Source organism: Arachis ipaensis, chromosome B9, assembly GCF_059453495.1.
Source record: "Arachis ipaensis isolate K30076 ecotype BB chromosome B9, ASM5945349v1, whole genome shotgun sequence".
NCBI lineage: Eukaryota > Viridiplantae > Streptophyta > Magnoliopsida > Fabales > Fabaceae > Arachis > Arachis ipaensis.
In genome coordinates this window covers 5,272,660-5,284,686 of record NC_142444.1, presented here as the reverse complement: position 1 = coordinate 5,284,686, position 12,027 = coordinate 5,272,660, and the positions used below count along the sequence as shown (strand labels likewise).

General features: G+C 32.2%; 2 protein-coding genes across 2 annotated transcripts; one reads left to right on the top strand and one right to left on the bottom strand.

Moving 5' to 3' along the window:
• Positions 1-2,667: 2,667 nt before the first annotated feature.
• Positions 2,668-5,798, top strand: LOC107618614 (GDSL esterase/lipase APG). Its single transcript, XM_016320722.3, has 5 exons — positions 2,668-3,242; positions 3,893-4,023; positions 4,254-4,487; positions 4,836-5,091; positions 5,355-5,798. Exons 1-5 carry the CDS (start codon positions 2,993-2,995, stop codon positions 5,549-5,551), a joined length of 1,068 nt encoding a protein of 355 aa, XP_016176208.1. The 5' UTR covers positions 2,668-2,992; the 3' UTR covers positions 5,552-5,798.
• Positions 5,799-6,185: 387 nt separating this feature from the next.
• Positions 6,186-10,262, bottom strand: LOC107614803 (protein CHUP1, chloroplastic-like). The gene is made up of 4 exons (XM_021110701.2): positions 10,018-10,262; positions 9,721-9,812; positions 7,565-8,353; positions 6,186-7,256 (listed from the first exon to the last, which is right to left on the bottom strand). Exons 1-4 carry the CDS (start codon positions 10,202-10,204, stop codon positions 6,420-6,422), a joined length of 1,905 nt encoding a protein of 634 aa, XP_020966360.1. The 5' UTR covers positions 10,205-10,262; the 3' UTR covers positions 6,186-6,419.
• Positions 10,263-12,027: the final 1,765 nt, after the last annotated feature.

Genomic DNA, 12,027 nt, shown 5'->3' with positions numbered 1-12,027 from the left:
TATCTGACATATAAAAGTGTCCAAAACTAAGATTAACTTTGAAGTGATGTTTTGAAGTGATGTCGGGGTTAGCATTAATTTTGATAAGTCCAATTTGATACTGGTGAATTGTAGTTAAGAGTGGGTTGGTCGAATGTGCCATTTGTTAGGTTGTCAGGCGGCGAGTCTACCAGTGAAGTACTTGGGCATTGAACTAGAAGCAAACCCGAGGTTAGTTAAAACATGGAAGCCAGTAATAGATAAAGTAGTGGAGAAACTTAGTTTGTGGAAAGCGAAGGTGCTAAGCAAAGTTGGGAAGTTGATCCTCATCAAGTCAGTAGTAATTAATAGTCTGCCTATTTATTATTTGAGTTTGTATAAAATGCCAGCTACAGTGGCAAAAAAATTAATTTCACTGCAAAGGAGATTCTTTTGGGGGAAGGATGATGGACGCCCTGAAGTGATTTTTGTAAAGTGGGAGTTGATACAGGCACCGAAAAAACTAGGAGAGCTGAGTGTGGGAGATGCGATGATTCGGAATACCGCTTTATTGTTTAAGTGGTGGTGGAGATTTTCTAAGGAAGATTGTTCTTTGTGGAAGAAGGTTGTTTGCTCCTGTAATAATATGAACTCTGGGCAGTTATTATCTACTCAAACTATACCAGCAAAAAGAGGCCCGTGGAGAGATATCTGTCATTTGCAAATCAAAGAACAACATGTCAGACAAAAGATGATTAACGGTCTGGTTATGAAAGTAGGTGATGGCAGATCAACCAGATTTTGGGAAGATACATGGCTACAGTCGAAAAAGTTGAAAGACTCCTTTCCGAGACTCTACTTGATTTCAAATAACAAAGGATCCGTGATTGGAGACTATGGATTTTGGGATGGGATAGAGTGGGTTTGGAACTTTCAGTGGAGGAGGAAACTTCGCCAATGGGAGACTAACAGTTTGAACCAAGTTCTAGATATCTTGCAAGCTGTGAGATTGATAGAAGGCGTACAAGATAGAGTGGTGTGAAAATTTGATAAAGAAGGCGTTTATACTACTAATTCATTTATGCAGATGTTGCAGGTACAGACTGTGACGGAAGATATTCTCAGCTACAAGTTCACAAATGGAATATGGAAAGGACTTGTGCCCCCTCGAGTAGAGTTGTTTACTTGGTTTGTGTTGGTAGGCCGAGTTAATACAAAGGATCGACTGAGTAGTTTGGGTATCATTGAACGAACTGATAACATTTGTGTGATGTGTAAAAAGGAAATCGAAATTGTACAACATTTGTTTATTACGTGTGAGTATGCATGGCAGGTGTGGCGCGCGTAGATTAGTTATGTGGGTCGTGCATGGAGTATCTCAGGGTCCATAAAAGAGCACTTTGAGAGTTGGAGGTCATTGCCCTTGAGGAAAGACGCGCGAAAAACATGGTTATTGGAGTTCTTCTCAGTTATATGAAATATCTGGTTGTGTAGGAACGAGTTTATTTTTCAGAATAAGTCAATAGATGCAGTAGATTGTGTTGCTAGGTCGTTTTGTTGTCCTAAGGATTGGTGCAAATAACCTATGTTGTTGATGGTTATGTCGAAAATGACATAGGGGTTACTTAAATTTATGTTCTATATTTTGTATACTCCACTTAGTATGTTGAGCTTGTTTACTCTTCAAATATATATATATATATATCGATCATCTAACGAAGTTAGAAGTTTAAAAAAAATTAATTTTAAATTTAAAAACTTGATCAAAGTTTCATTTAAATTAAATTGAATATAATAAAATAATATATTTTTAATCTAAAATTTATATTTAAAAAAAAATTTCTTAACTGGCTTTTCAATAAAAAAAAATTACCAATTCAATCAATTTATTATTTTTTACCAACTTTTTTTTGTGACTAATTTTTTTATTTGAAAAGGATCAATTAGGTAACTAATTTTCGATTAATCTAATTCAACGATCGATGTCATCCTATTTTGACGACCATGGGATAATCTCACTGGTGAACTTTTAAGTTAAATAATTCTAAACAACTGCAAATATCTAAGAGCAATATATATACTACTATCCCTTAATGAATCCAAAGATATTAGTAGCATTATTGAGCTCCATCACAAATTTTCTTGTTATCATTTATTAGCACTTTTAAATCTCCAATCCAGCAAATTAAATTTCATTATTTTTCAATGCAATCTATATATATAAAATGCAAAGCTACTTACATTGAATCGACTCAACAAAATCAAACATTAAAAAAATTAACCTAACCAAAATGAATTGAGTTCTAAGTTAATTTGGCAAAAATTATTTTTAATATGGAGATAAAGATGGTATTTTGATTGAATATTGATATTTGAAGTATATTATAGAGTGGAAACTCAGGTGCAGTCGACTTCACGTGAAATTGATAGTTGAGAGCTGTAAGATGATTTGACTGATTTGACTAAATTTTTATCTAACGACTATCAACTATCAACTTCACGTGAAGTCAATTGTACCTGAGTTTTCACCATATTATAGTATTGTGAATATGTAAAAAAAGTGTCCAACATAAACTCTGCGTGTTGCCAAAATGATAACACGTGTCTAACACACGATGCATTCAAAAAAAATCCATCTACCTGTACATCAAATAATCTCATTTTCAAAAAAAAATATCAATATTTTTTCTATATATATATAAAAAAAAGCCTTAATTTGGAGTTCATTTTTTTTTATAATTTTTTTTCTTGCTCTAAACCTTTTTCATTATTCATTCAAAAATAGTTTGAGCTAAACTATATATGCCTAATGCATAGGAAATTAGGAACTACTACTACGCGTTCACATTTAATGGCATCTATCTAACTTCCACCCTCCTCCATGAATGTTCCAATTAAGAGCTAGCTAGGTCATTGTCTTCTCCATATAAAATTTCATCACACAACAACAACAATGCCTCAAGAATACTATATACTGAGCTAACCCAAGCTCATTGCATTGTTAATTATCCATTTTGAAAAAAAAAATAAAAAAATGAAGAACTTTGTTGTTGTGTTCTTTACTTATTATGTGTTGTTGATCTTGGCATATTCCGGGTATGCACAAGATACAACAACACTTGTTCCGGCAATCATAACGTTCGGAGACTCCGTCGTCGATGTCGGAAACAATGACTATCTCCCAACTATCTTTAAAGCAAATTACCCTCCTTATGGGAGGGACTTTGTTAATCACCAAGCTACAGGGAGGTTTTGTAATGGCAAACTAGCTACTGATATTACTGGTAAGTGTAAAAAGGCTTCTAATTTTGGATTTACTTTGAATATTTAGTCATTAATGAAGGTGGAAATTTAAGTGCTTCATTTGAGGTTGATAAATAAGAATCGTTAAATGAATTGACAAATTTGACTAAATTATCATCTATCGGCTCTTAGTTATAACTTCACATAAAATTAATAACTTCACAAAAAATTAGCTGTACCTAGATTTTCACTATTAATAAAACATGATGTGTTAAAAAAAAATGTTTTTTCTTTTGTGTGTTTTTTTAAATAAAAAATTATAGGTGACTAACATTTTTTGTTTAATTTATTTTTGAACTAATATTAATCAACTCTTCTATTTTTTATACGAAAAATATTGGTCACTAACCTTTTCTTTTTTAAAAAAAAAAAAATATTTGCTGGATAGAGTAATAAATATTCATTTTCTTTTTTTTTTAATAAAGTGATCTTCGATCGGAATTTTGAATATGGAAAGAATGTTTAGACAAAATTGTCCCTAGTGAAAAATATTATTTTGACAGATAAAAAAATTCTTAAAAAAATTATAATTAGTGTCTTAAAATCAAAATTTTAAAAATGTTTTGTTCAAACGCACCCATTAATTATCTAAAACTTTAATTGTTGTTGAATTTTTTCTTTAAATTTGCAGCTGAAACACTAGGATTCAAGAGCTATGCACCAGCATATCTGAGTCCAGAGGCATCAGGGAAGAACCTCTTAATTGGTGCAAACTTTGCTTCAGCTGCATCTGGTTATGATGAAAATGCTGCTATTTTGAATGTAAGCTAGCTGGCTAGTAATGAAAATATTAAATTTTTTTCTCTTAATTTTTTTTTATTAACAATTAGGGACAGTTTAAATAATTCATTTCCTAGTTATTACTTGTCAAGTTAGTTTCAATTGTTAAAATAATATTTCTCAACTTTATATATTCATAATTAATGTGCATATATATTACATGAAAAATTCTGCTCTAGAATAATAGCCCCTTTTTTTTCTATCTGGTGCAGCATGCAATTCCATTGTCACAACAATTAGAATATTTCAAGGAATACCAAAGCAAACTGGCACAGGTGGCTGGAAGTGCCAAATCAGCTTCAATAATCAAGGATGCATTGTATTTATTGAGTGCTGGAAGTAGTGATTTTGTGCAAAATTACTATGTTAACCCTTGGATCAACAAGGCCTTCACTCCTGACCAATATTCATCTTACCTTCTGGATTCATTCACAAGCTTCATTAAGGTACATAATTAATTAATATTGCAACTATTTCAAAATTTTCAAACCTTATCATATATATGCATCATGCAGTGCTGTCATATTAATTAGAGTTGCTTAATTTCCAATTTTGGGTAGTTTTCTCTGGAAACTGGAATGGATTATTTATACTCTCTTAATTATTTCAAGGAATTTATTCTGTTAAGTGAGAAAACAAAGTTTAAGCTGTTGTTGAGGATTATTTGCTTCTAATCTATGATATTTACTAAATTGACCCTAATTATTAAATATTATATCATATAATTTAAATAATTATTCTATGATTTTGAATATATTTATCATGCAAAATTGAATACTCAAACAAATATGCAGGGGTTGTATGGATTGGGAGCAAGGAGAATTGGAGTGACATCACTGCCACCATTGGGTTGTTTACCAGCAGCAAGAACTTTATTTGGTTTCCATGAGAATGGATGTGTGTCAAGACTCAACACAGATGCTCAAGGATTCAACAAGAAGATTAACTCTGCTGCTTCAAGCCTTCAAAAACAACTTCCTGGCCTTAAGATTGTTGTCTTTGATATTTACAAGCCTCTACTTGACCTTGTTCAGTCCCCTGCAAAATCTGGTACCTACTCTGATCTAAATTATTAGGATTGCATTTCTTGCTAGAAAAAATCTTTTTTTTTTTTTTCCAACTGAAAATATTAGAGTTTTTTTTGAGAAATCTCTATTTTCTTAAATAATAAAATCACTCTTGATGTACACAAAAATAATATATGTAACATTCTTTTTTATCAAACACTTACAAATCACAAAACAGGGCTTGATAGTAAAATGTTGTATTTCCTTCAAATGACACTTTTCTTTTGTGATGTTAAATATATATAGGTTTTGTGGAGGCAAGGAGAGGTTGCTGTGGAACAGGGACAGTGGAGACAACAATCCTGTTGTGCAATCCAAAATCACCAGGAACTTGTCCTAATGCAACCCAATATGTCTTTTGGGACAGTGTCCATCCTTCACAAGCTGCTAACCAAGTTCTTGCTGATTCTTTGCTTCTACAGGGCATTTCTCTTATCTCATAAGGAATTTATATGTATAATCATTGTTACATTATATCTATATATATCAAATTAAATGTTTTAGTGTTATACTACTCATCAATCATCATGTTTAAGTGATGTAAAAGTTTTATATTTTTCTGGGGGTCTAGATAAATCTGCATTATATGTTCTGTATGTATTACAGTACATCTTATGAAATTTCTGGTAAGGTTTGTAAACCAATTTATAATTTTATGATATAGAAATTTCTGTTATTATTCATGAATAATGTACTATTGTTCTAGTTATTTTTGGTATTTGAATTAGGACCATCCACCACCAACCATACAGATATATAAGAAAATGCAATCATGGCAGAATGTAAAGCCAGACATGAAATGATCATAGAATAACCATATATGGAAGGAAAAACATATGATGAATGCTGAACATAAGAAACGACTTATTTTTCTAAATATCCTTCTGATTTCTGAACATATACTAATTGTATCGTATTTTAATTAATTTAACATTTAGGAAAATTCTTAGAAAGAAGCATACTAATCCCAACTACTGGTTTACCCTTCTCAGTCCAAAACCTTTTCAACATTACTTTGCAATATAACAAATAGTTAGAAAGCAATAATTGGAAGGAATAACAATAGAGGTATGATCAGTACAAGTATAATTAAAATGATGTGATATATACTCTTAAAGTCTTAACTAAAAAACTGTTCATGAATGAATGCATACTAATCAATTTGAAATAATGCATCCTTATCTAATAAATGGTTACTATATGTTTTGAAATTAAATACTTAATAATATGCTAAATCAGGATTACTGTCTAACCTGAAATAATATTTACAAAAGAAAAAAAAACCAAAAATCTTTGGATTATAAGTTTTGCTTAAAATGAACTATATGTTGCCGATCTTCTATGTACAATGAGCCTTTTTGGATCGGCATTGGCAATGGCATTTGCGTTTGCATTTCCAGGAGAATCTTTCAAAGCTCCAGCATATTTAACCAAATTGTTAGATTTCTCATTAACCGATGAAGATTCTTGTAAAGATTCATTATCTTCCTCTTTGGAATCTCGACTCCTCCTATCTCCTTCCTCCTTCAAACTCGTCGTCCTTTCTAAGTCCAACGAATTTCTACCCGGAGTTGCATACTCACTTCTCATTCCGTCGGCTCCAGCCAAGCCGTAGTTCGGAGAAATAGTGCCACCATCTAGAGATTTAAATGATTTTTCTCTTGACGTGGCTCGGCTGAGCCGGCGTCGATCTATATCTTTTTCTTTATCTTTCTCTTTATCTTTACCGCGAATAAGCTTCATTAGCTTTCGATAGATCTTTGACTTGCTTACCGGCGGGTTTTCCAGACGAGGCGATAACTCGTCAAGCTCGCCGGAGTCCGTCATATAAGAAGCCTGGGAAGAAGATTCGGAATCAGCACAAGAAAGGTTCCCTGGTCCATCAATGCTGTTTGCATACTCAAGTATAAGCTGCTTGGCTTTCTTCTCCGACGTAGGACTTAAGCTTTTGCTTAAGTCACGCGCCACCGTTTTTCCCGCCGGCGGTTGGTAGTGCCTTAGTTCATGCCTTAAGCATGCATTTATCCATCTCAAGTAAACTAGTTCCTCCACATCTGAACATCTATCATGTTGTAACTGCTCTATTTCCTTCAACAAGCTCTCGTTCTTCTCTCGAAGGAGCTCGTTTTCGTTTCTATGGACATCTGCCTGTTCATGTGAAAGTAGTCACGTACTTTTTCAGAACAAGGGTTATGCTATGTGTACACAAAAAACAGTACACAAAAATCACACATTATTTATACACAAATACATTGGTAGCTGATTTTAATGGTTGATTTTGGTGTACAAATAATATTTTTCATTAAATAATCTAACAATTTTCATCTACAAATTTTTTCAATGATGTTAAGTACACATAAAAAATTCAGTCAGTTACATCATAAAAAATATTTACAATCTAAAATGCATTGAAAATAAGTTAAATAAGACATGAATGAATAAGAATATGTATTTACCTCAGGGTCTTCTAGAACAGCTTGTGCAAGCATCTGAGTAGATTCCAATCTGGAAGCTAATTCAGAATTTTCCATTTCTAATCTCATATTAGCTTCCCTCAACACTTGAGTCTCAGATTCAAGTTCCTTTAGCCTTCCAATTTTGGCTTGAATCTCTCGATTCAACTTGGATTCTTGATCTTGCAACTTGGAAACTTTCTGCTTAAGGTTCATGATCTGCTCCTTATTCTGTTCAGCTTCATACCTTAATTTCTTCTTCAACATCTTCACCTTCGCCTTCGACGTCTCAAGCTCGCCGAGAGCTTTCGCATGATCCGCCAGCTGAGCCTCCAGTCTCCGATTCTCCGACTGCAACGTCTCGAGCTTCAAATTAAACATCTGAGTCTCCATGTTACTTATCTTCAACCTGTTCTGGAGCTCCATAACCGCCGTTTCTTGCTCTCTGATACCGCAATACTCGTGCAATTGAAGTTCTAGGGTTCTTTCTCGTTCTTGAAGGACTCGGATGACGTTGCTCAGTTGCTTGATCTCTTGTTCGTGATAATCGTCCCTCTCGGAACAGCTTCCATGCGCTGTTGATGGAGACGCAATTTCTGATGATCTTGCTGGAACTTCCACATCTTTCTTGAAAGAGATTCTTCCAGCAGTGATGATGGATCCGAATTCTGCAGATTCAGGTAACATAGACTCGTCTTTCTCTTTCTCTTTGTCTCCATTGTGTTTAGATCTTGGAGAGTGACCTCCAGCTAGGGAATTGGTACTGATCACCGTGGATATGCAAATTTCTTCCTGTTATAAGAAAAAGTTTGATAAGATCATGTACATTAGCCTCTAATTATAATATTGGTAATAGATACGTCGAACACAATGGCTCATTTAAAATATTTTAGGTGAAAAATATAGTTATAGTAGTTCAGTATGTAAATAAGAGTAAATTGTCAAATTAGTTTTTAAAACATTATTCATTTTTAAAATTAGTTTTTCAAAATTTTTTTAATTAAATTTTTCTTTTAAAAATTTTAAATTAATAACGTTAGTTTTTCTATTATTTTTTGGTTGAAGGTGTTAAAATTTGTTAATGTGACATGTTAAATGATATTACAATACACATAAGAGTTTTAATTGACTATTAGCATGATAAGTTTATAAAATTATATCAAATTAAAACCTAATTGAGTAGAGAATTTGAGGCATTAGAATCCTTCAATTTGGGGTTGATTTGATTTAATTTCATAAACTTATCATGTTAGCCGGTCATTAAAATTACTAGGTGTGTGTTGTGGTGTCATCTAACATGTCACATTGACAAATTTTGATGCGATAGAAGGACTAAAATAACTAATTTAAAATCTTTAAAAGATGAATTTGATTAAAAAAATCTTTCGAGAACTAATTTAAAGAATGAATGATTTTTTAAAGACTAATTTGATCATTTTCTCATATAAATAAGTTATAGAGTAAAAATGATAAATAAATTTTTGAGATTTATATTTTGGATATATTAGTCTCACAAAAAAATTAGTAATAAACTTTTCTATACTAATAAAAGTAGATAATTTAGTTTAAATTAATATTTTTTATCCTAATTATAAAGACTAATTTAAAGATAACATATCCACATTTGATATCCCAAAAAATTTATTAGTATTTGTTTTAATTTTTAAAAACCTATCTGAAATATAAATTTTAAAAAATTTATTTGTCACTTTATTTTGAATTATAAATTGATTCGCTCGAATTTATGAAATTATGTTATCGGTATATCAGATACTTCTGACATCGGTTGTTCTATTAAATTCCTGCTAATTTGCTAAATCGTGTTTTGTTAGTTGTTAACCCTAAGAAAACCATTGGCACTTTGGTGGCAGTAGAATCATGGCACTCTTGACTGTGTAATGAATCTTTTGAAGGACTAAATAAACAGGGTACTAATTTTTTAAGGATTAATTTTGATGTCTTTTTCATAAAAAACATTCTTAGTAATAATGTTTACCAACTTTCAAGCATTTGTAATTTTATATATATTATTAGAGTTCTAAGTTCCAATTAAGTGATTGGAAATTGATACTTTATGGCATCAACATTCAAAATGACAAAGCCTAAACACACAACAACTAGAAATACCAGGTAAGTATTCTCTTTTTCAAGTAACTTACAGAATCTAAAGTATTAGTTCCTTCCGAATGAATATTGCAAGAATTGGATGATGACTTTATACGTCTTCCTAAATTAGCTTGACTCCCACGACCTGAAATTTCGCATTATAGATAAAAAATATTAGTTAAACTAAATTCATCTAAAAAATCACCACTCATAATTTCTTTAAGAAAGGCTAATGTTTTATCTCTTTTTAAGTGATCAATGATCAATATATCATTTTCAAATCTTAAGAAATAATTTTAGATGGAATCGGAACAGAGATATAGTACAAAAAGAGAATGAGGGAAACGAACGTGAATGTAGGCACTTAGGGATAGAAGAGGGAAACTTGATTCTTTTGGTTCTGAAGTGAGAATAGAGAAATCCACCAAATGTAAGTGCCAAAGCCAAACCACATTTCAGCATCAAAGGTTTCATACCCTTCTCATCTCCAATCATATTACTAAAAGTCCTTCTCATTGTCCTGTTCTCCATGATCATCACCTATTCACCTATGTTCTTGTCTTCATTATTATTATACTTCTTCTCATGATTCCAATGGAAAAAGAATAACCAAAACCAAATGCTCTTTTATACCTAAGAAACACAACAAAGAACAAAGAACATCATAAGAAGATTTAAGCAAAATATTGAACTTAGTAAATTACTTGCAACATGTCAATTATAGTATTGTCATATTATTTTGGTAAAATTATGATTGTTTAGCAAATTTTATAAAGTTAAATGTTTCACAAGATATATGAAAATAAGCAAAACCCTTATTACAAATCATGCAGATAAAACATAAGGAAGGAAGATATGAATGCCAAAGAGCCAACTCAGATTATCATTAAGATTAAAATTGCATTAGCAAAATCAACAACATATGAAGCAGAGCAAGTTCTGTGTTTCAGGATATTACAGCAAAAAGAAATGGAACTTTACATTTATATATAGGAACATGAAATGCACGAGCTGAACTTTGATGTTTGAAGCCGTCTTGGTAACAGTTTCGATTTGAAATTCACATGAAAACCAAAAATTTTTGCCACTGATTTTTTATTTTACAGAAATAACGATATATATATTTTTTTTGGGGGGGAAGTTAATCATGAGAAAACAATAAAGAATGAATATTCTGGTTCTAGATAAGTTATGTAATTAAACATCACCAATCAAATAGTAAGAGTGATCAATATGAGAAAATGCAAGTAATTTGGGAAAAAATAGGATAACCGCTATTTTTGTGTCACATAGTGTTATTAGTTGTTTCAATTTTAGAGATATACATATAAGTTGTGGTATCAATTACCAAATCAAATATGGTAAATGGAGGCACCTAATTAATTCTGCGCACTTTCCCTCCATTAATTGCTTGCTTATTTGATTTGATCACTTTCCTAAAGAATTTATGAACATGATAAGGGCACGTTAGCTGTGTGATATACACTTGTTTTAGTTTCATTTGGAGAAGCTCTTTCTTTCGTGGTTTTTTAAAATTTTCAGCTAAGAATACAAAACTTGTATCTTCAATATCAACACTATATATTAATTAAAAAATGATAATAATTTAAAATTTTAATTTATTCTCTTAGTTATTTTTGTAATATATATATATATATATTAAAGCAAAAGAGCTCAACACACTAATGTGGAGCAAAAAGCAACAAACAACATAAACAAGCAGGCAAATCCAAAAAGTACCATAACCAAAGAAAAGAAATCCGCATGTCATCTCCAATATAGCCATCAACAACATTAGAAATGTACACCTCTCCACTCGTCGCAGCTAAGCATGGTCATGTTGATGATATCTTCTACGCCTTTGCTTTTATTTTGAAATATCCTCCTATTCCTCTCCATCCAAATGTGCCAAATGATCGCACAGAAGCACCTCAAACGCTGCTTTCGATCCTCTTTTCTACGCGGTTCATCTGTCCAACTTAGGAAGTGGTCCTTCACTAACCCCGAAAAAGACCAGTGCTCGCCAAACACAGATATCCAAGCACTCCACACCTGCCAAGCAAATTCATAGCCAAGAAACAAGTGATGTACTTGCTCAACATCCTTATTACATAAAATACAACTCTTATCAACCTGCCTAATAATCCCGAACCGACTTAGCCGTTCCTTGATATTCACCCTGCCTACCAGGACAAACCAAGCAAACAGCTCCACCCTTTGTGGAACCAACCCTTTCCAGATGGTCTTCGTAAAGCTGTAACTGGTAACATCCTCTGATAGCATTCCTTCTTGTAGCACTTGCATAAAGGAGTTAGTCGAAAAGATACCAAGTCTATCATATTTCCACACAACTATATCCT

Bases quoted from the DNA above. Each gene is read 5' to 3' on its own strand.
- LOC107618614 (XM_016320722.3), top strand. From the start codon at position 2,993: ATGAAGAACTTTGTTGTTGTGTTCTTTACTTATTATGTGTTGTTGATC. The intron at 3,243-3,892 runs GTAAGTGTAAAA...TTAAATTTGCAG, and splicing joins ACTAGCTACTGATATTACTG to CTGAAACACTAGGATTCAAG. The intron at 4,024-4,253 runs GTAAGCTAGCTG...TATCTGGTGCAG, and splicing joins AAAATGCTGCTATTTTGAAT to CATGCAATTCCATTGTCACA.
- LOC107614803 (XM_021110701.2), bottom strand. From the start codon at position 10,204: ATGATCATGGAGAACAGGACAATGAGAAGGACTTTTAGTAATATGATT. The intron at 8,354-9,720 runs GTAAGTTACTTG...TTCTTATAACAG, and splicing joins GAACTAATACTTTAGATTCT to GAAGAAATTTGCATATCCAC. The intron at 7,257-7,564 runs GTAAATACATAT...TCACATGAACAG, and splicing joins CTGTTCTAGAAGACCCTGAG to GCAGATGTCCATAGAAACGA.